Here is a 21,383-nt window from a genome sequence, read left to right as displayed (position 1 = left end):
TAGGTTGTTAAACTAGTTAATAAATAGATGAAATGGAAGTAAAACCCTATCCCAGACAACACTGTGTAACCCAGAGAAGCTTTAAGAAGAGGGTGAGGGAGCAGAATTGAAAGAGGCCCTGTGGAATCTGCTGGGATTTTGCTTATTTTTAATGCATATTTTTGGCATTGTGATGGGTGGCCCAGGGACAAAGCCTGATAGAAAATGTTGAGCTCAGCATGTCTGTTCTTATGGGCCAGGTTCTGTGTAAGATAAGTAGGATCCATGCACAGATGTGGTTAGAAGGAGCCACTCAGGTCATGTCTATACCTCCTCCTCAAGAAATAGGGATTCACATATAAAAATGTGCTGAATTTCCTGGAGGGTTTAGAGCACTCTGGTTTTTTTTCTGAACTAGCAAGCACCTAATTATAAGAGATCCCGTGATTAATGCAAAGTTCAGGCACTAAATCCATGCACCTAAAATCTCAGGTGCCTCTATTATCATATTTTTGCCCACATTCATAAAAGAGTGCGTAAGTAGAAATACTGAACAAACAAATCTTTTGACGGGGGAAGAACCAGTGGTAGAGTCTGCTGCAAACTTGCTGTTTTTTCTAATCAATGTGTGAGGTGGTAAGATATGCTCTTAGCAAGGCTCCTTTTACAGTAGTACGTTAAGCATGTGACGTCTGATAAAGTCACGAACGATGAAAATATTTCACCTTGCAATATTTCATTGTAAGGTCAGTGGTTGATATCTTGCATAAATTCCATATAAACATTTAATTAGATGTTACTGAAAGTTGATTGAGAATATATTGGAAGAAATACACAAGCTGAAGTGTTTAAAAAGTGTCAAGAAAGCTTTGTCAAATGCAGTATTTCACTGGAGACAGCTGTGGGTAAGAAATACACATTAGCTCAGTGCTTAATTCATGTCTCCCTGTCTGTCACAGATGGTGAAAAAGAGTCTGAATATGACAGAGTTTCCATCAGAAACCCAAATGCCATTGATGAAAGAAATCAGGAATTTCAGCCACTTGAAGATAAGAGGCCAGAACAGCCTACTGAGGAGGAGGAGAGGGTTGTTGATGTTCCACCTGAGCATGAGGAGGCCAACTTCTTGGATAATAGAGAAGCCGAAGAAGGGTATGATAGTGAAAGAGGATCGCTGCTGGAAGATACTTCCTTTGGGTCAATTGATTCAGGACAGAGTGCAAGGGAAGATATTGCTGCAGGTAACCTTTTGGAATTGGGTTATTTTGTTCCTTTGCTATTAAAGAGGAGCATGGTTGAATGGCTTTTAGGCAAATACCAAGGTTTTTCGCTAATATTTTCATTGTGTGTTGCTGTAATCCTGATGGCTTTCACTAATCCGTGACAGTCCCTCTAGTGGCAGTATTGTATTGCTACCACTCGTCTCATCAGAGAGGTTTTTCTAGTAGCATTTTGCACTATAGAAATAAGAGAAGTTCTTCGGCAAGTGTCGTAGTCAGAGCTCTGTGCTCAGGCTGGTGGACTGTATCTCGGGATGGTAGTGGATAAAGAGCAGAAATCACTGGAAGCATACCGTCAGCCCAGGTTTCCCCCTCCTTGCAGTGGTACTGCCAGTCTAACCGTTAGGCTATAGAATCATGCACTGTCTCTTCTTGCTCTTTTTAACCTGTGACTCTGGGCTATATTACTTTCCAGGAAAGATGGAGTGTAGCTTCCCTCAAGCAGTTCAATAATTTCTGGCTAAGGTGTTTGTTGGAGTAGGAGAAATGTTTGACTCTGTTCCGCTGAGGCCTTCTCCCTCTGCAGCAAGTGTGCTGACTCATCATTATGCTAAGGAGGGATCCTATTGCCATCATCTTCCCCAGCTCTGGTTTGGCACAAAACTACCTTTGACTCCATTCTTGGTGCTAAGCTCGGCTTTGCTGTTCTGCGTTCACCTCTGATTATGCTTAATAAATCTGTCTTCACTGACTGTTTAGAAAAAATTCAGGCACTTCTTGCTTAGCTGTTGTGCACTACTGAAGTACTGTGCCATTCCCATCACCAAGCACTTTTGAGCAGCTTCTAAGTTCTGAGGGAAACTCTGGGTTGAATGCAAAGACACCTAATGAATTTTAAGTGGGAGGTGGACTACTTATGTGGTTAAGCAGTTGGATGTTCAGTTGTACTTTAGACCATCTTCCATTCCTTCCTTAATGGTGGTTAAATGCTGTTTGCTAGGAATTCCTGTGAGGACTGCTGGAAGTGCTGAGAAGAAACAGGGCAGGTGCTTGTAGAACCCCTGTCACAGAAACTGTTGCACAATGTAACAACAGGCTGGGCAAGCGGGTATTTGAATCTGCTAACCTGAATTCGTGGCAACAGTAGCAGTGAGAGGAGACAGGCTTTTCAGATCGGGGTAGAAGTGAAGGTGGTTTAAAGTTTATGCCGTACTAACAGTGCCGTACACTTATTAGAAGACGTAGGTTTATTGATTAAGAATTGGAGAGTGTGTGCTGCTTTGTTGTTGTTGACGTGCTGCTGAAGTTGTATGTGCTGAGGCAGGCTCGGCAAAGTGACTTTGTCTACCTGTGTCCCTCTCTGCTGTACCTTTTCTGAAGCAGCCTGCGGAATATCAGTACCCTTTCTAAGGACTTTTGCCTCTTCAATGCCCTGGAGATCCGGGGACCGTAATTTGAAATCTCGCCTAAGATGCCGCAGAACCGAGGGGGGGAGAGGGGCAGAAGCGCGTTCCCCGTTGCAGCCCTCCCCTGGCGGCGGGCCCTGCTGGCGACGGCTGAGGCGGGCGCGGCCGCTCCGTGAGCTAACACCCCTCTCCCTCTCCCTCCAGACCCCGACGAGGACGCCGGGCGGCCCGCAGGACGCGGGGCAGAGGCGGGCGCCGCCTCACGGGGAGCCCTCGGCGAAGCTGCGGCCGCTGCCCGGCAGCTCCTGCGGCAGGTGAGCGGCGGCGATGGCGGCCGCGCATGCGGGCGGCGGCGCGCGCCGATGACGCGCGCGGGCCGGGAGGGGGGCGGGGGATTGTCACTCGGGGCTGACGTGTGCCTGGAAGTTGGCTCGCGCCGCCATGGAGCCCGCGGGCGGCGGCGCGCGCCACTCGGAGCCCCCGGCGCGGCGGCTGCTGCAGGTGCGCGGGGGGGGGGGGGGGGAGGGGAGGAGGGGGCTGTCGCGCGCACCGAGCGTCGGCGGCCGTTGAGGAGCCGTTAACGGCCGGCGGGCGGGCGGGCGGCCGTGACAAGCGGCGGAAGGGCTCCGCCGGTCCGAACCGGGGGGACTCGGCGCCCCGAGCGAGACGGGCCGAGGCGGATGTTGCTCCGCGTCCCTGAGGGGGGTCACCCCTGCCGTACGCCGGCCCCGCTGCCTTCGTGAAGGGGCAGTTTCTCCTCGCCCCCGCCCCGCGATGTGGGGCAATCCCGCGGGAGCGAGGGCGTCCGCTGGCGTCGGCGCGGGCAGGGATCGCTGCCTGGCCTCTCGCCGCACCCCGGCCCTTGGGGGGAGAGGGTGCCTGCGAAAACACCAGCTCGCCCCTAGGCTGGGCTTTGCGGGGGGAAGCGTCTGCCCGCATTTTAATCTCACGCCGCTGTCGGTTGCGACCAGGGAGAAGGCAGCGATTTCTGCGTGGCTTGTACAGTTTATTTTCCGAGCGCTGTGTCTTTATCAGCCCTGTCAACTGTACCAGGTATTCACACCTTTTTCAGGCAGTTGGTGCTCTCTGGCCTTCAGAGAGACGTATGACGAGACACATGACATATGACCCTGTGACCAGGGTGACAGGAGGGAAAACATCTGAGCTGCTTTTACTGGATTGTTACGAATATCTAGATGTAAAGCTGGGTTGGTTTGGGGTTTTTTTTCTATATTTTTCCATCCTTATAGCTTTATTTGGAAACAGATCAAATAACTGCTAGTGCTGTGTAATGCAAAATGTGGGCTTCGGCTTATTTTGGTGTAGCCATTCTTTGCCAACAGGTTGTTACTGTCAGGTGTCTTCCAGATACTCAGACTTTTGAATTGAAATGCAAGCATTGAGCTGCTTTGTGGTTTTCTTCATTTTCGGTTTTCAGTTTACAGAAAAACTGCAAGAAAGCTCTAGATGGTTCTCTGGTTTTATGAGAGGAATAGAAGCATGTGGCAGACTACTTATTTTGCCTGAGTAGTTAATGAAAACATATTCATAGTTGTCAATGCTGTTGGTTTTCAGCTGGTTGCTACCCTGCCTGAGGAAATTCGTCCTGGGCCTGATTTCCATGGACTTCCATGGGAGCCTATTATTATCACTGCGTTAGTGGGAATTGCCACGCTTGCTATAATTTTCTGGAGAACCTGCCTTTCAGTGAGTATACTTCATGCTTGCAAGCCTGCTGATATTTCACTTACTGCGCAGTCTTTTGTATGGTTAAACTGTTTCAGCGTTACCGGGGTCAAAGCGATATGTAGTCTTTTGCGTTTTTACTTTAGAGCATTAATGTGAACTACGTGCTGGGCTTAATAGCTAAAGTAAGTTGTAATTTTCTTCAAGCTAAGAAGCATTTCCTTTAAGCTATTAACTGAAGATTTTTTAGTAAGGGGCAGTTTCGAAAGCAGAATAGGGGGGTATGATGTAAATCAAGAAGGCCGAGGGAAGGGTCAGCATACCTTTGAAATGAGAAGCCTTCCAAGTGCTTGAGCCTGTTGCTGACTTTCTCCAAAACAAGCAGTTAATCCTCCCCCCTTCATATTGCCCAGCTGCTTATAGGTGCCGCATTTAGAAACCTTAAACACTTGATTTTAATTCTCACTGGAGAGCCCCTTTTTCACTCTTCTTCTCACTCTCCATTTGTCCTATTCTTTCCTACATGGATAATTTTCTGTGCAAGAAAAATACCATCACCAGCTCTCAAGTATAGCAGTGCATCTCCTTGGGAACTAAGGTGAAAATCAAATAGGACAGTTTATTTTACAGCTGTCCGGTTCAGCGATGATATGCCCTGGAAGTCTGTGGAATACTTTATCTTTGCTTGACAGAAATAAATAAAACCAAATATTATCTGTAACAATATTGGTAGTTTTTTCCCTGCTTAGTTTTGATATTAACTACGCTAGGTCAGTTTCAAATGCAAAATAGTGCTAATATAACAGCATAAAAAGAAAGCTTCTGAAATTCTTCTTCAGTGGTGTTCATTTCGAAATGAGCAACTGTCATGTAAACATAGATTGCTTTAAAAGGATCAGAACTGGGATGCAAGTGTTTTTTGTGTTTGCAAGTTCATGACTGTTGCTTGATGCAAAATGGCTTCATTTTCTTTGTTGCAGATTGGATGTGGGCAGTTACTGCTATCGTTTTAGTGACTGAGTAAACAGACGTTTACTAAGGCTGTAGGACAGGGCATTAACCTAGAAGCTTTTATTAGAAAACAGCTTAAGCTTGTTTGTAGTGTTATTCAACACTCTTGTTGGCAGTGATAGATGTGTTTTCCATATACTTTTGAATCTGTGTATAAGTGGTGACTTTTTTCTATAGGGAAAATAATAAAATTTTTCATTTATCACTTTTTATGGCTAATTCTCTTCCCCCCCCCCCCCCCCCCCTTCTCTTCTGTAGGTAAAGAGTAGAATTTATCAAGGTAAGTTTGTCTCTGCTTTTCAGTGTACTTGATGTTTAGGCATGTAAAAGTCTTGAAGATTGTTTCAGAGGACCAAGTATTCATCTTCACTCCCTTTCAAGGAGAATGCTAAGTCTAAGGTTACAGTGTAAGCTAGGCCAGTAGATGATACTTACTTGAATCTGAGGATTTCAATTTTGCTTTTGATAATGCTTTGATTAGGAGAAACAATGCAGCTTGCACCTGCAAATTAAAGGGCAAGGAAAAACTCCACTTTGTTCAACATAAATGGGATCCATTGGTTTACTGGTACGATGGTAGTGGGGCAAAGTTTGTTTTGGTTTTCCAACTAGCAGTAGATCTGCTTTTGCTTGTTGCTTCTCACAAAAAGCAGTAGCTAGTTCCTCTTGCCTTTTTGGATTGAGGGGAGCCTGAAACTGACTGCTGTGCAGCTGCAAAGAGACCTTCTAAATGTAGACCTAAATATGCAGGTATTCCTGTGGCTAGCACATTGCTTTTTACAAGAGTGTTTCTCCAGCTTCAAGTATATAAAATTAAACTGTACTGAATGGAAAAGAAATAGAATGCAAAGTAGGGTGATTGCTGAAATTTGTAATTGAATACAAAATGAAAATATGAAAGAATTGTCTTCACATGAACTCTGCCTCTTTCTTCCTCACAAACCATACTACTTGTCAGTCATTCCTCTCTAGTTTCATTGTAGTTATACTGCAGTTGCCTTCTATACAATTAATGCAGAGTTGATGAGCTGAAAAAATCCTTTTTAGATCTGTAAGGTGATTTCTACACTACAGAACAATTATTGGAGGGGGAAAAACATTGGTATTGGTGGTGTAGAAATTACTTAGTAGCCTGCCCTAAAAAAATGAGGAACATAGGTCTAATCCCCCCCAACCCCCAAATATTCTTCTGTATGATACTGTATAGAAACTACTAAAGTAAGAACAAATAGATACTCTTCAAGCATGGTAAAGGTCATGTTGTTATTAACATCTTTATCCAAAATAGAAGAATATTAACAGTGACAAAAATGCTTTAAAAGATAGACTATATTTGGAGCCCCAAAGATAAAATCTATTGTCTGCTCTTCATGACAGTAATAAAATTGGGAGACCAAGCTAATGCAGGGTTTCCTGCCCCCTGTAAACTGCTGAGATCTATCTTGTACCTCAGCGGTTGGTTGTTGGCTCTCCTCTCCCGGGAGCAGGAAGAGCTGGGGACCCTCTGGCCCAGAAGCCCGCATGTGGGAGGGGAAGGAGGAGCAGCAGTTGCCATTGCACCCTCTGGGATGCAGTTGGAACAACCAGTGCTTCCTGTTTGTGCTGCAGGATTTGCTGTGAGGCAAACGAGGCTTGGGGTGTTCAAATACAGGAGTGGTTTAGGACTTGAAAAAGAATGACAATTGGCTGTTTTTTAAATTAATTTGCAATAAAATAATTTAAGTATGTTAAAGATTTTTTTGTTGAATCCTAAGGGCTGGTTGGCAACTTGTTTAGGTTGATAAACAAATGCATGCCTGAAGAACTCTTGCTTAGTCCCAGCCCTTTTGAGGTCTGTTAGAAAGTGATACAGTTCCTTGAAGCTTACTGATGCTGTCTGCTAGCTGACAGTCTCTTTTCTGTTCCCAGTAGGTCCTTCAGAGCTTTCATCCTGTTATCTTTGGTGACCAAATATTCAGTTTCAATATAGCAGAAAGAGGTGGTTGTTAGGGAAGGTGTTACATCTCCCTGAGTGTCACAGCAGCAGTCTGAGACTGCTCTGACATCCTCGCTGCCAATTCTTCCCTTGAACATACTCACCTATGTGTAGCCAGCACCTTACCCTGCTCTGCTGTGCGTTCTGTGACCAGCTTCTGTGAAGTGGATGCAAGAGCTATATGCTTTGTGTCAGTGTTCAACGCTTTACTGTCTTGTTTTCAATCCTAACTTTAAATGAAAGCTGGAGATGCTTAGACTCCTGTAGAAAGGGCTGACTGCTGGGGAATTGACACTATCCTGATTTATGCTTTAGTCCTTACTTGAAAATGTTCCCTAAAGTGGTAGTAATGATAGCTCTGATTTTTTTTTTTCCCCAGGATATGAAGTACAGTTACTGTAAGCTTTCTTTTTCTTCCTAGTGACTGAAAAGCAACTTGCTGAAAAGATTAAAAACCTTCTGCAAGAAAAAACAGAAATCTTAGAAAAGATGTCAGAATATGATCAAAAGGTATTGTTCTAGGTTCTCGTCCGTTACTTCCTAATTTTCTGTTATTGGTTTAATGAGACAGTCAATGCAACAGCTAATATATTTTTATTTTCTATTCTTACTGAATATTATGTTGACAATTTCCTCAGTTCTGTTTGGTTGTTTCTGTTCTTAGATAAAAGAAGCAAAAGAATCTGTGAAAGTGGCCCAAGAACAGAAAGACATTCTCTCCGATGAAACTGTAGGGCTTAAGGTAAGAAACAGTTAACTGTCTCTGTACAGAAAGCAAAAACTTCAATAAAATATAGCTTGCTTTAGTTCGTCTTTTACTTTTTTTTTTTTTTTTTTTTTTAGGACACTGTCAAAGGACTGGAAGAAGCAAATCGTCAGCTAGATGATAAAGTAAAAAATCTGCACACAATGCTTGAAACAGAGAGAAAAAAGAATGAGAAGAAACAGAACAAGGTAAGAGCAATCACACTCATGGCTGAAATTGTCCTTAACTTGATGTGCCCTAAACGCTGGTCACAACCTCATGGGTAATCAGATAGAGGTAGAGCAAACAAGATGAACCACCTCAAAAAGAGAACTGAAATGAAGTTTCAGGTTCATCCCAAGCTCAAGGGGGACAATCTGTTGATTGTATTACTATTTTTACCTTTTCCTTTTCTTTTTTTTTCTTTTTTTCTTTTGTAAGATCTTGATGGACTTGTGGTTATATGCTTTCACACGCAAACCAATGTATTCAAGTCATGGGCTAGTCTAATACTTCCTAGCCAGAGCCAGGAAGTTCCTTAACAATACGAGCTGAAGGTTTCAGGTTGGTAAGGGATGTTTTCTTGTAGAGGAAGCATCTAGTTCTATAGTAAGTGTGAAGGTCTCTAAGCTGCCCCTCATTCTTGTTGTCCAGAGGTATTTGTTTTCTTTTTTCTTTCTTTTTTTTCTTCTTTTTTTCTTCTTCTTAAAGCCTGATTTTCTGTAGTAATGGTAAGCTCCAACAAGTTCTTTGGTCTTGCTTTGATCAAAGGTTGTTGCTAATGACAGCAGCACGTGTTACTTTCGTTCTAGACTGTGCAGGTGTACAGGGAACTTTCCCAGCCACAAACAGGCAGTCACAGGGGGAAGTTTATTTTAATGTGCTGTATGTTACCATTTCTTACCTTGCTGATAAGGCAGCGCTATGTTGCTGCTAGTTTAATGGATGCTTTAAATGGAAATTTGTTGGTAGTTTTGACTTTCCTTTTATGCTTCCAAATTACACAGGTAAAATAATTACTCGGGCTAAGGCATGTACCAGGCTAATGCAAAATCACTGCTTTTCTTCCTATATAGATCTCTGAAACCCAGAAGTCCTTGGAGAAACTTCAAGAGGCTATCAGTGTGCATTCTGTAGAGCTTTCAGAGGTAAAGCATTATCTACACCCTCTCAACAGTCACAAGTTCTTGTACCAGGAAAATTCATATCTAGAATGTAATAGAAAATGCTAGCTTGGCAGGTTCCATGTTGTTTGTGCATATATACCTTTTTCTTTTACATTTTACCAGGTAATACATAGCTCTTACTCTGTTACAGTTTGACTTTATGTCTTTTTGTTCCTTTTTGTTTCATATTTAGGTGCAAATAGCCCTTAATGAAGCTAAACTAAGTGAAGAAAAGGTGAAATCTGAGCTTAATCATGTGCAGGAAGAGAATGCTAGGCTGAAAAAGAGCAAGGAGCAAGTAAGTTATGTGCAGGCCAGGCAACTTTGTTTCTCTTTTGATCAAAATATCGGGGCTTTATTCCTGGTTTTCTTGAGTATAACTTCAGCATGTCTTTGTTTTCTTAATGTGTCAGAATTCCACATTTCATATTTTCAAGATAAAATTTAAACCCCTTGTGCCTGCCTGCACAGGCTTTTTGTGCAGGTGAGCCACATGTCTTCAGTACAAAGGCTTTGCTAGTTCCAGTGATTCAGTTTTTGTCAGCAACCTCACAGAAAGTCTGTGCTAATATAGTAGTCACTGCATGATCGGGAGATTGCTACCTGGGATCAGGACTGAAGGAAGTAATGGTAAAGAATTGCCAAAAAGCAATTCTGAAGCTAAGCTAAATGGGGCGGACCTTTAGCCCTGAAATGTTATGATAGTTCTTTTACAAATAACTGTAAATATCTGTCTGTTTTCATTCTCTACATATGAAGTAGATGGCCTTTTAAAGGAATGTGATTTGATTACATCTGGACTGCAATTAATTCCTCCTATTTTGAAGTGTGTGAGCAGTTTGGTTCTGATGTTGGGATATTAGCTGAGAAAATGTCAAATTTGTAAAATCACCTAATAATATAAACTGCAGAAAAGATTCCCAGCATCCAGTTCTACCAATGGATTAGTGATGAGTGTGATAACTGTGAAGTTTACTCTTTATCTGTGACCTGTGGTGATCAGTTATCACCAGAGCTGGCAGTAAAATAGACTTTAATTACATATACCCTTTACTAAAAATAAAACAAGTAATCATCTTGCCTTGGTGCTTCATACAGCTGCTAAAAGAAGCTGAAGGTTGGAGTGAGAGGCATACTGAGCTCAGTGAGCAGATCAAACTGTATCAGAAATCTCAGAAGGACATAGAAGAAGCACTTGCCTACAAGGAAAATGAAATTGAAGTAGGTTCTTTATAACAAGTTTGCTTTAAATATTACGCATCATAAAATACTTTGAAATACTTTACAAAATGCAGAGTGATTCTTCTGCAGTGAACCTTTTATTTCATTACTAGGTTTTAACTAACTGCATTATGCAGCTGAAGCAGCTCGATATGGATTCAGCATCTGAGGCCAAGAAGGACGGCGAAGTGTCTGAATGGAGCACAGGAGACGATCTGGCCAATGGAGAGCTGCCAGGTACAGTAATCCTACCAGCTGGCTGATATGTCCAGTGGCGAAAGCATATGCAGTGGTATGTTCATGTCATGTCATATGGGGAATGAGGGGAATCCATGCATGTAGCTGCCTGTAGGTTAAGAGACTGCCAGCTTTAATCCTCAAATGCAAATTTTCTCCTGACTGAACGGAGAAACCATTAAAAAGGCCAGTAATTGCTTTTAGATTGCCTTTTAGGTATATTGGAAGTGTAATGACACAATTGTAAAGATTGTGTATAAACGTTAGTAATTAAGAACATTCTGAAAGCTGAGAATCTCAGCTTTGTTGTTATGCTACATTTATTTTTAATATGAAATTTTAATGAGTATTGTGCTTACCTCAGGATCGATAACTAATTTAGGTAATCACATCTTTTAAATCTGAAAGACTGAGATAGACGTTTTCAAAACTACTCAGGCAGTTTGTCATTCCTGATGTTGCACATGTATTTGCTACATCTCTGGTTTTGAAGTTCTCTGTTTTTTGGCTTGTTTGGGTTTTTTTTTTTTTGTTTTTTTTTTTTTTTTCCTTTTTTCTAACCATATGGTTAATGTGGGCTGGAAATTCCCACTTTTTGATTTTCAGATACTACGTCCAGTAACACATACTGCATTCACATTAATATTAGTGTGGTGGCTAGAAGAAGTGACAAGAAGTAATCTTCTGAACGCCTTTTTGAATATATCTAATAGTTCTGTTGTGCTGGTTATGGAATTGCTATTGTGCTTTCCTTCCACCTCTGCCTTTTTTTTTTTTTTTTTTTTTCCCCTCTTTTCTGACCATGTAAGGAGATCTATCCCAGATTAAGGTGTAGAGAGTGTTATTTTTAACAGCTGTAGAGTCTAGAGAATTGGGGGTTAAGAAACAGGGAAAACAAATATATTTTTCTCTTCTAGATAATGAAAGTGAGAAGATGAAGACTCAGATTAAGCAGATGATGGATGTCTCCAGGGTATGCTGCACAAGATATCTAATAAATGCAGCCACATTACTGGTACACCTAAGATCATAAACTTTTTGCTCCTCTTTTCAGGTAAAAACTATGTTATCCATAGTTGAAGAAGACAGAAATCTTTTGCAATCCAAACTGAGTGATGAAGTATCAGCAAGACATGAGCTGGAAGGTAGGCTTAGCAAAAGAATTGCTTAGGATGAAATGCTGTTTGTGGTTTAAAAAGAAATAGTGTTTAAGTGGCATAACGGTTCTTGTTGCAACTTCCTTCAACTTCCTCACCTACCTTTGCTTCTCCAACAGAGCAAATAAAAAAATTAGAACATGACTCCTGTTCGCTCCAGTCAGCCAAAGCTCGACTGGAAAATGAATGCAAAACACTACAGCAGAAAGTGGAGATTCTTGGTGAACTTTACCAGCAGAAGGAGATGGCGCTCCAGAAGTAAGCCTTGCATTACTCTTCCACAACATAGCATATTATATCATAGGCACTATCCAAATGCAGTTTGCTCAGAAGGATCAAATAACTTGAAGTTGTATTTGGAATGAAAGGTGATGACTACCGTTTCAGTATGGTTGAAGCTAGTACCCCTTTTTTACTTTTTCCACCATTCAAGAGATTCCAAAAAGACTGTCACTTTGCACACATGATATTGCCTTCTACAATTAAAAAAAACAAACAACTAAATTTTGGAGAGGGGAGATGGGTGGCTTGGTCTGCAAATTCTCTGGTTGTTCTGTTACATTGTCCAGAAATTGTCAAGGAGAATATAGTGGCCATTAAGATTTGTGTCAGTTACTCTGATCTCAGTTCAATGAGTCTAATTCTCATAATGTAGAAACTTAGTATTTAGCCTTGTGAGCTTTTTGCATTCTCAAGGGGCTAAATTAAGGCTGAGTTCATGGTGGCAGCTGAGATGAATGAATTGCTAGCAGTGAAGAACTAGTTGCCTATCTGTGTTCATTCCTCGTTTGTTTACTTACTGAAATGTCTGTAATACCATCTCAGTTTTGTGGGGAAAATTTAAGATAGGATTCAGGGACATTTTCAGCTAAATTCTGTAGGAAAGCTGAAATTGTGGTGGAGAAGCAGTTGAAAGTTCTAAGGTTCAGCTGTGTTTTTTTGGGCGAAGCACAGGATTGGAACAAGCTAAGGAATTGAGGCTGTACAGCACTTCAGTAGTGAAACTGCCTGACCTCATAACTTCAGGATCCAGGTGTAGTAAACACGTAATGGAGAGGTGAAGGATAGCCCACCTTTCAAGGAAAACTCCCCCTTGACCTCTCTGAAGGATTTCTATTCCTTCTAAAACTTTTATGAACTTACACTGCCTGTTAGTACTTCTTGATTAGAGTGAAGGACTTCCTGCATTTTTTTTTTCTGGAAAACTGTTTTCACATATAGTCATGGAAGTGGATTATGTTGAACTGGCTATTAGCAGTTAACTTACTACCAGTTCAATGGTTCCAGTTTTGTGGGATAGCTCTTGTAAGTTAGGAACACATTATGGACCTTTTAAATACTTCCAGAAAAATGTCAAAAATGAAAAAATTAGTGAACCATGAGGTTATAAAGGGACTGTGGAAATTGATTATGTAAGAAATTGGTATGGAGAATACTTAAAAAAAACCCAAAAGCTTCTTTCCACATGGTTGATGACTATTGAATGTGTTTGTCAACTGGGCCCTAAGTTCCCCGTTTTTTCACTACATATTCATTTCTTCATTTCCCTTGGTTAGATGTCAGTTCTGCATATTTCCTTGTTTGTACCTTTGTAAATCTGGATTACCATCTGTAGAATTAGTAAATAGACTACAGGATCTGAAGAGATGAACTGTCTGCAACTGTTACATTCTGACAAATCTTTAGATGCTGACAGAACTTTCCAGTCAACTCTGCGTCCTTAATTTTTAGGTTTTACACTCAAAGGGCTTGTCTGTTGCTTTCAAAAGACAGTATTTCTGTCTCTTTTTTAACTATAATCTCTCTTTATTCTCTCTCTGTATTCTCACGCATTATTATAGATTCTGTTATCACTGTTTTTAGCAGGGGAATACCCTGATTTTGAGTTGTAGTAGATATAGGATGGTAGAATATATGGTGGTTTTGGTTTTTGTTTTGTTTTGTTTTTTTTTTTCTTCTCCTATACAGAAAACTAACCCAGGAAGAGTATGAGCGTCAGGAGAAGGAGCAGAAATTGTCTGCTGCAGATGAAAAAGCTGTGCTGGCCATTGAGGAAGTGAAAGTTTACAAGTAACTTCAGTTTCTGAAGGCTGTTGTTTTCCTTTATTTCGGCTATTCAAGAAAATTCATTTAAACCTCTCTCCTTCCCCTCTTTTCCTTTTGTACAGGCAAAGGATCCAAGATATGGAGGAAGAATTGCAAAAAACAGAGAGATCTTACAAAAACCAGGTAAACTTCTTGCTTGCTGGTTATTGTGTCACCTTTTACTGCATCATTCCAATGCTCTGTAGAGAGTTATTGGAAATACTAGTAGTTGAACAAAATAAACAAGATGTTTCTGTTCTTCTCAGATTGCTGCTCATGAGAAAAAGGCACATGATAATTGGGTAAGAATGTTCTTCCTTTTTTGATGCAAACAGTTTGTATTTGACTTCAGGTTGGTGCAGTTAATGCAGTTGGCAAAATTTTTCCTAATAGCTTATTGCCCGCTCTGCTGAGAGAGCTCTGGCTGAAGAAAAAAGAGAAGCAGCCAACCTGAGACAGAAGTAAGTACAGTACAGACCATTTTTATTGCTCTTTGAACATGCTGTGTGTTGCTTGGGAGAGAAGGTGCTTAAACAGTGCAAGGTGCTTAGTTAGCCTGCTTGCTCAGAATGTGCAGTGTGCATTTGAGTTACTAATTTTAAACTACTATTAAACCGTTTTGATGGTTAAAATAAGATTTCTCGGTGAAAGCTGTAACATTTTACAATGGAGTTTGCCTTGTTACATTATAACAAATATAACTCACATGTATTAATTGAATAATAAAAAAAACTTTATTTTTTAAAATTAGATTAATAGAAGTAAACCAAAAAATCGTCATGCTTCAAAGACCATTAATTGTAAAGCCAACTCCAGGCAGACCTGATCGCCAAGTCCCACCGCGACGAGGTAAAAGCTGCTGTTTCTCCCAAAACTTTGGTCTTTGAGTCAGTATATCCTAAAAAAAAAAAAAAAAAAGCTATGATAAATTGTAGAAAAGTAAATTGAGTGGTTTTTTTCTTCTTTGGCATAGGGCCCTTAAGCAGAGATGGCTCTTTTGGCCCATCACCTGTGAGTGGAGGAAATCCATCACCCACACAGATGATAGAAGTTCCTGCTCGGCCCCTTTCTGCTCCTCGAAGGGAAGGCTCCAGAGGTGAATTTGGTAAGCAGTGAAGCTTTCCTTCTGCAGTAACTACCTCTTATGCTACAAAACGAAGAGCGCTAAGGTCTGATCTTGGTTTTAGGGATAGTGTTAAGTATTGATATCTGCTTTATTAATACGCAGATGAGTGGTTGGTGTGTGTTTGTGGGTTGGTTTTTTTGGGGGGGCTGGGGGGGTGGGGTTTTTTGGTTGGTGGTTTTGTTTGTTTGTTTTTTTAAGTAGAAATAGCTCAGTGATGTGTTGATTAGGATCTCTGGGGTTCTTGTTTCCCTTAAGGTACAGTGGTAGATGGTCCCCCTGTTCCACGAAGGCCACCAGAGTTACCTGGAAGGATGTCTGTTCCTGGTAAGTTATGTGGCCTGCAACCAACTGCAACTTATTCACTTATTCTTTCACTTCAGAAATGTAATTTAAAAAACATGTTCCTTACCCCAAGCACGGTAAGACATGCATTTGTGGCTCTCTTTACAGATCTCGGGCCTGCTGTAGCGTCCCTGATCAGTAGTGGGCCAAGAACCTCCTCCCCTTCCACAGCAATGGATGGAGTGGTAAGCTGAAAAAACCCAAACCTTCAGGCAGTGTTTCTAATACATGATTCACTGTACTTCCTGCAGCTGCTTTAACTGTATCATGTTCTGTCTTGTCTATATCCTGTCAATATCCTTATTTGCTGTCCAAAAAAAAAAAGCAACCCTCTCCCAAAGAGTCTGAAGCCCCCTGTGTAACTACTGATTCACCTTCATCTATTGAACCAGCTACAGTGAGTATTCAGAGGCTGAATATGGTGTTACTCTGCTTTGATGGAGAGGAATAACAGGCTTGGTGTTCTGAACTGCGAAATAACAAAATGCTCTGCAAAACTAACTGAGAGCTTATACCTCTGTCTCAAAAGGTTTCTCTAACGATGAACAGTTGCTGTCTGGTTCTTACAGAATTGAGAAAATGAGATCTTTCTTGTTAAGGACTGTAGGCAAACACTTTGGAGTGACTACAACAATAATCCTAACAAGCTGACTTACCTGTAGTATTTAAGCACAATTCCGTGTGTAATTCAGGGTGCCAGGCCCTTTACCAAAGGGATGTCCACTGAGGACACTTCAGAAGGGATTGAACTTTTCTTTAGTACAGCTTTAGCTAAAGAAAACTTGTTATCTCAGAAGGTACACGAAGCCCTCACTCCTAGGTAGTGCAAGCAGTGTTCTGGGTGAAGGGACAATGATGGTGCAGTAACTCTCCCTATTTTCTACTTGGTTAATGTGTTTTGGGGTGTGGCTTTTTTTTTCCTTCTTTCCCACCCCCCTTCCACCTCTTGGTGAGTGGTTGTGGTGTTCAGCAGTGTCAATACTTCTCTGATGCAGCGCGTAACACACTGAAGTGTAACCTAATCTTGCACAGGCTAATGCTAGTCCCAAAGGCCCACCTTCTTTCCCTGGGACACCCATCATGACCTCCCCAGTGATGGGACCTCCGCCTCCACCACCTGTTCGCTACGGACCGCCGCCAGCTCCTCTCCGTGGGCACTTTGGGCCTCGACCTCTTCCTGTGCCCCTAGGTACAGTTGCATTGCCGCGTGCTGAAACCTAACTTTTCCTACTGTGCTTTTTGGAAGCCTACTGCAGAACCGCCATCTGCCATCCATTAGCACACAGCTTCCCCGTGCTTCTTGGGGTCTAGCTGGCTTGCTCAGTAAGCTTGGACAGGCGGGTTTTTTCAAGCCTCCTTAATGTCAAGGTATTAAGGAGGTGTTTTTCCTTGTTTAGTCTAAAATGGAAACCAGCAGCCAAAAGTCACTAGAATATAATTCATGGCCTGGGAAGTCTGCATGTGACAGTGATCCACCCTAGAGCTGCTCCAAACAGTGAAGAAATGAGGAATGAGTCAGGAGCTTCACCATTTAGGTTAAAGCAAGATTTCATTTAACTCCATGTTTTCCTTTCCTTCTAGTTCGTGGTGCTCCCTTGCCACCTCCCGCTGCAAGAGATTTCTTACCTGGCCCACCCTTAGGAATGAGAGACCTGCCTCCTGGCCCACTACCGCCTCCTCCAGATCCAAGAGGCTATGGACGTGGGCACCCTCCTTTTCGACCCCTAGGTCCTCCTGGGCCACGAGATTATCCTCCAGGCCCACGGCTACCCCCACCTGGTTCAAGAGACTATACGCCTTCTCCTAACAAAGACTTGCCTCCGTCGGGACCTAGAGACTACCCTGCCGGCCCGCCACCACCGGCAGGCTCAAAGGACTACACACAGCCCCCTGCGCAGAAACCCTAACTGCAGGGTCTGGTCAGCAGCTCAGCGGAATGGACTCTAGCGCACTTCCTGTGGTCAGGATTTTAGGAAATGGCTCTCTGTTTGAAGCCATTTGTCTCATTTCAGTATATTTCAGCTTTTGCGGGATTAATTTTTATCCAATTGCTACAGACATCTTACGTGCATTTATGATCACCTTAAACTCATCCATCCTCTTGGGCTGCAAGAACCTTTTTGTGATGGACTTGAACCTACTCTAAACGTGCAATAGAAAGGAAGTACCTGTGTGGCTAGTTTTAATTCAATGTAGCCTCTGTAACCAGTTGGTGAATGAACTAATTTCGTGAAAAATGTAAATCAAATCATTTCCTGTGGAAATAATTTTTAAGTAAAATGCTATCCTACCTGCCTTCTCCATCACATCATTAAGCTGCAGTTATTGTAGGCCAGGGGTTTACATGAGGACTGTAAGGTGTGTTTGTTTTGTTTTTGGTTTTTTGTTTTTTTTTTTAAAAAGCTGTCTGGTCAGAGATCAGACACACAAATGACACTGTATTCAAAGGAAAGTTATAATAAAAAGCAAAATTTCTTTTGCTAAACCCTGAAGGCTTTGTTTCAGTGCCATTTTTTTGTTCGGAAAGGACATTGGTTCAGTAATTTAACCAGAGAATGCTACAGCTGTGACCAGGTTGAAGAACTGAATCAAGGCTGAATAACTGCTGCTGCAAGATTAAAGACTCTGTTACCCTCATGCTGAACTAGTCTGGCATGTTATGGACTTGCTTCATGTGCTGAGGACAATGGGGGATACAGCTGTCCTTGGCTGAAGGGCAGTACAGAGATGGAAACCTTTATGAAGTCGTGCAGTTAGTTTGGAAATACAGGTGATCACTCCAGGAGTCTAGAAACTAAGAAATTTCATAATCGCTTTCTGATTTCAAGACTGGCTTGCAGCATTAAGCAAGGTTTGAGAGCTGTTTTCATCTTACTTGGTATTTAAGACTGACTTGGCTTCTGTAGTAGTAAGGCTGTATTTTTATAGCCTTTTTCACTCACTCACATTAAAAAAAAAAAAAGTTTTCCATAAAGCAGAGGGGGTGTACATAAACCTTATTAACAAGTACTGCTTTAAATCAGTTTGCATATGCAGAACGTGGGATAGCTTTAAAAACACACCCTACACTTGTAGATGTTCAAGGAAGTTCCTGAATGTGTTCCTACAAGGGTGAGTATGTAGTATTTGGCATAACAGGCCCACTTGCTTACCTAGACGCTAAGGTTTTTCAGAAGTGCTCTGTACAAAAGTAAGCCTTGGGGAAGAAAAAAAAGGGAAAACAACTAGGAATAATAAAAAACCCTACTGAAAGGCCATTACAGCTTTACTGCCAGAGTACAAGCAGCCATTAAACTTGCCATCTAGGTGTTACATTCTTACAGTACAAGTATTAAGCTTTAGATTTAAAATGAAAGACAAGATAGAACATCACTAAAGCATAAAACAATACAAGAGCCTGTGTTGTGGGGACAAGTAGTCCTTTCAGTGAAAGACAGCTCACAGAAAAAACGCAAAGGCTAGAAGCAACTTTAAAAATGGTATTTCACACTCTACAGACATTAATTCACAATTAGTTAAATACAAAGCTCTACTGTGTATTTAACAAAAATACTTCAAAGTTGACATTTCATATAACTGGAGTTAATACAGACATCTACAAGCTGGAGAAGAGTCAAGGTAAGCAGCTGAAACAATGGGTTTGTAATTCAAGTGAAAGTGTTCAAATTGCGTAGTGGCTAATGATGCGCACATTGAACATCGTGTTTTAAAGTCGGGTTCTCCACATTCAGGATCTTTCCTTCCCCAACACCAAGCTCTGCGATGTTCAGTGTCTCCTCCCTTGCCCACCCCAGCTACCGTTAACATCATAAAGCAGGATGGAATCGCCCTCTGGGAGCAGCAGCAGGAGGAAGGGGTGGGTGCTGTCAGTCATGGGACGAGCGGGACACACACACACACACACAACTGACCGCAGTACTTTCACCAGGCCGTGAGCGACGCCAGCAGACACGGGGGGTGGCAGAGCCCCAGCATTGTCCCTTGCTGAGCGAGAGGGGCTGTACGTGTTGCAGGGACGCTCGGTGCTACAGATTCTTAGAAGGTCAGAAAGAGACCTGGGCCAGCTATCGTAGGTAACGCAGCTATCGACCAGCTATCGACCACGCTGGGATTTACCTGCAGCCATAGACTAATGGTTGCTCCATCCGGTTGCAGCGTTCAAAGGATGATTTTTATTTAAGAATGTACGCATCCTCCTTTTGTCTGGTATCCAGAATGGTGCATTCAGAGATATTTCTGTAACTCATAGGGTATCTCTTCAGCGCTTGATATTCGATGTATCAGACGTAATTACAATGCCCCAATGGTAAGACCCATAAACAGGAAAATTCAATTGCACTTCCCCCCCCCCCACCCCTCAGTAGTGGAATTTGAGGAAGTGTTGCTGACTTTTTTCGTAATACCTAAATAACGTCATCCCTAGTTATACCAGAACAGAGGGAAGGCAAGAAGATTAGGACATTCAAAAATAGCTTTTTATCCTAATCAATATGGTAAAGCCAAAAATGCTGAACACGGGCCTGTAGATAGACAAATATCATGAGGAAAAGTAACATCCCTTCCATTAAAGCATAACGTAACATCTTGGGGTTACATGACAGAAAAGAGGAACTGGCGATACATCTGCATCCAGACTGTTTAAAATAAACCTAGTATTTGACATTATTTTGGGAGCTGAGTCTTTTGTTAGCATAGCAGAGTATTTAGGCACTAGTTAGTTATGCAAGAAGTATATCAAACCTTAAAGTATTGTATTAAATATCCACGCAAATATATGAAAGATTTGACTGGGTTCTACTTCTGTCCCTTTATTAGGTCAAAAGGTGAATGTAAGTGTGTCATAATAAGCCAATGTCCTGCAGCTTATTACACACCAAATCAAAAATATAGAAAATAAATGATAATCCTATCTACTTACATAAAAAGGTAATTTTTAGAGGAAGTTTCCAGACTTGCACAAAATATGCAGAAAACTGCATACAATCAGTTTCCATAAGAACAGCAGTTTCATGTAAAAGGTGGGTCAACCTGCAGCCAGATCTACTTTACCAAAAGCTCTGGAAAATTGATGCTTGAACACTGAGGAGCCTGTCCTGCTGTCACTGACATGGCAAAACACCCAACACCACGAGGATGAATCCCTGGAGAAAGCCTCTCTCCATCCCCCACCCACCTTTGCAAATCACTCTGTGGCAAGATTCAGAAAAATTAGATCTATTAGGGAGTAATGGTGATTTAAAGGATTGTAGCATGTATCCAGAACTCAGTAGGAGTGGATCAGGCAAGGCTGTTTTAAAATCATAGTTCAGTGTTCTCATCTGCAGTTGTCCTCCTCCTGGCCTGACCAAAGCACAACAGCTGACTGAGGAGCTCTTCTGTGACCACCCCACTCGACCCAGCATCCTCCTCTCCCTCACTTTAAGTCACTTGCAGTACCTCAAGCTCCTTCCCGCCCCACCTTGTCTTTCTCCCGGTCTTCTGCCACCCAGCCCGCTACAGAGGACTCCAAAATGCAGATGAGAGGAACTACAATAGCACAGCAAGTGTAAACAGTTAGTAGGCCTGCCACGTCTTTATTGCTACAGGTTTGGCAAAGGGGCAGTCTCCATCCTTGGGTGGAGTTTGAGGCAAAAGGATAATAACGGTTAAGATAAAAAGGGATGAACAGCAAAATTAGGAAAAGCAGTCAACGTATTTCAGGGCTCTCAGAAAAACCTGTATCTGGAAGGTACTGAAAAAATCTTGCACTTGAATGGTAGGCTTGCCTCTGACCCTGAAGTAGTGCTGTGCAGTGTGTGATGGTCCCGTCTGACCTACTGGCATGAATACAGTCGTTTTCCTGCCCCTCGAAGGCTACTACACAGAGCTACCATGACTTGCGGTTCAGTTCACAGAAGTCTCACAACTAGGGTCATTCCTTGTGCAATGTTTGATGGAGGTGAAGGTAAAGTGGTTTCTTGGTCAACAGTTGCAATTTCTTCCTTTTAAAGTCAGTGGGTTTTTTGTACCTGTAACCACAAGAAAGTA

General features: G+C 42.1%; 2 protein-coding genes and 1 long non-coding RNA gene across 5 annotated transcripts in view; 1 reads left to right on the top strand and 2 right to left on the bottom strand.

Annotated features, from left to right (window-relative positions):
• The window catches only part of MIA3 (MIA SH3 domain ER export factor 3), a 28,324-nt gene extending 10,476 nt beyond the window's left edge, over positions 1-17,848 (top strand). Inside the window, exons 5-29 of one of the 2 annotated variants that reach the window (XM_030035499.2) lie at positions 939-1,220; positions 2,810-2,919; positions 4,181-4,312; positions 5,561-5,582; positions 7,699-7,787; positions 7,942-8,019; positions 8,121-8,231; positions 9,099-9,170; positions 9,382-9,486; positions 10,287-10,409; positions 10,523-10,646; positions 11,564-11,619; positions 11,701-11,791; positions 11,923-12,061; positions 13,772-13,873; positions 13,972-14,032; positions 14,155-14,190; positions 14,282-14,349; positions 14,640-14,737; positions 14,862-14,993; positions 15,270-15,338; positions 15,465-15,541; positions 15,682-15,753; positions 16,389-16,545; positions 16,938-17,848. In XM_030035499.2, coding sequence (XP_029891359.1) covers positions 939-1,220; positions 2,810-2,919; positions 4,181-4,312; positions 5,561-5,582; positions 7,699-7,787; positions 7,942-8,019; positions 8,121-8,231; positions 9,099-9,170; positions 9,382-9,486; positions 10,287-10,409; positions 10,523-10,646; positions 11,564-11,619; positions 11,701-11,791; positions 11,923-12,061; positions 13,772-13,873; positions 13,972-14,032; positions 14,155-14,190; positions 14,282-14,349; positions 14,640-14,737; positions 14,862-14,993; positions 15,270-15,338; positions 15,465-15,541; positions 15,682-15,753; positions 16,389-16,545; positions 16,938-17,263 — 2,732 coding nt within the window. In that variant the 3' untranslated portion in view covers positions 17,264-17,848. The remainder of the gene's footprint in view (positions 1-938; positions 1,221-2,809; positions 2,920-4,180; positions 4,313-5,560; positions 5,583-7,698; positions 7,788-7,941; positions 8,020-8,120; positions 8,232-9,098; positions 9,171-9,381; positions 9,487-10,286; positions 10,410-10,522; positions 10,647-11,563; positions 11,620-11,700; positions 11,792-11,922; positions 12,062-13,771; positions 13,874-13,971; positions 14,033-14,154; positions 14,191-14,281; positions 14,350-14,639; positions 14,738-14,861; positions 14,994-15,269; positions 15,339-15,464; positions 15,542-15,681; positions 15,754-16,388; positions 16,546-16,937) is intronic. The other variant, XM_030035500.2, reaches the window with a different exon arrangement.
• LOC115350170 lies at positions 14,604-15,532 on the bottom strand. The gene is made up of 2 exons (XR_003926340.1): positions 15,424-15,532; positions 14,604-14,786 (listed from the first exon to the last, which is right to left on the bottom strand). It is a non-coding gene; the product is annotated as an uncharacterized LOC115350170 (long non-coding RNA).
• A 755-nt stretch (positions 17,849-18,603) lies between the features above and the next one.
• The window catches only part of AIDA (axin interactor, dorsalization associated), a 30,776-nt gene continuing 27,996 nt past the window's right edge, over positions 18,604-21,383 (bottom strand). For both annotated transcript variants that reach the window (XM_030035507.2, XM_030035508.2), the window contains one exon: positions 18,604-21,364. In XM_030035507.2, coding sequence (XP_029891367.1) covers positions 21,268-21,364 — 97 coding nt within the window. In that variant the 3' untranslated portion in view covers positions 18,604-21,267. The remainder of the gene's footprint in view (positions 21,365-21,383) is intronic.

This window comes from Aquila chrysaetos, chromosome 13 (genome assembly GCF_900496995.4).
Source record: "Aquila chrysaetos chrysaetos chromosome 13, bAquChr1.4, whole genome shotgun sequence".
NCBI lineage: Eukaryota > Metazoa > Chordata > Aves > Accipitriformes > Accipitridae > Aquila > Aquila chrysaetos.
The sequence above is the reverse complement of the archived record's forward strand: the minus strand, read 5'-3'. Positions and strand labels throughout refer to the sequence as shown.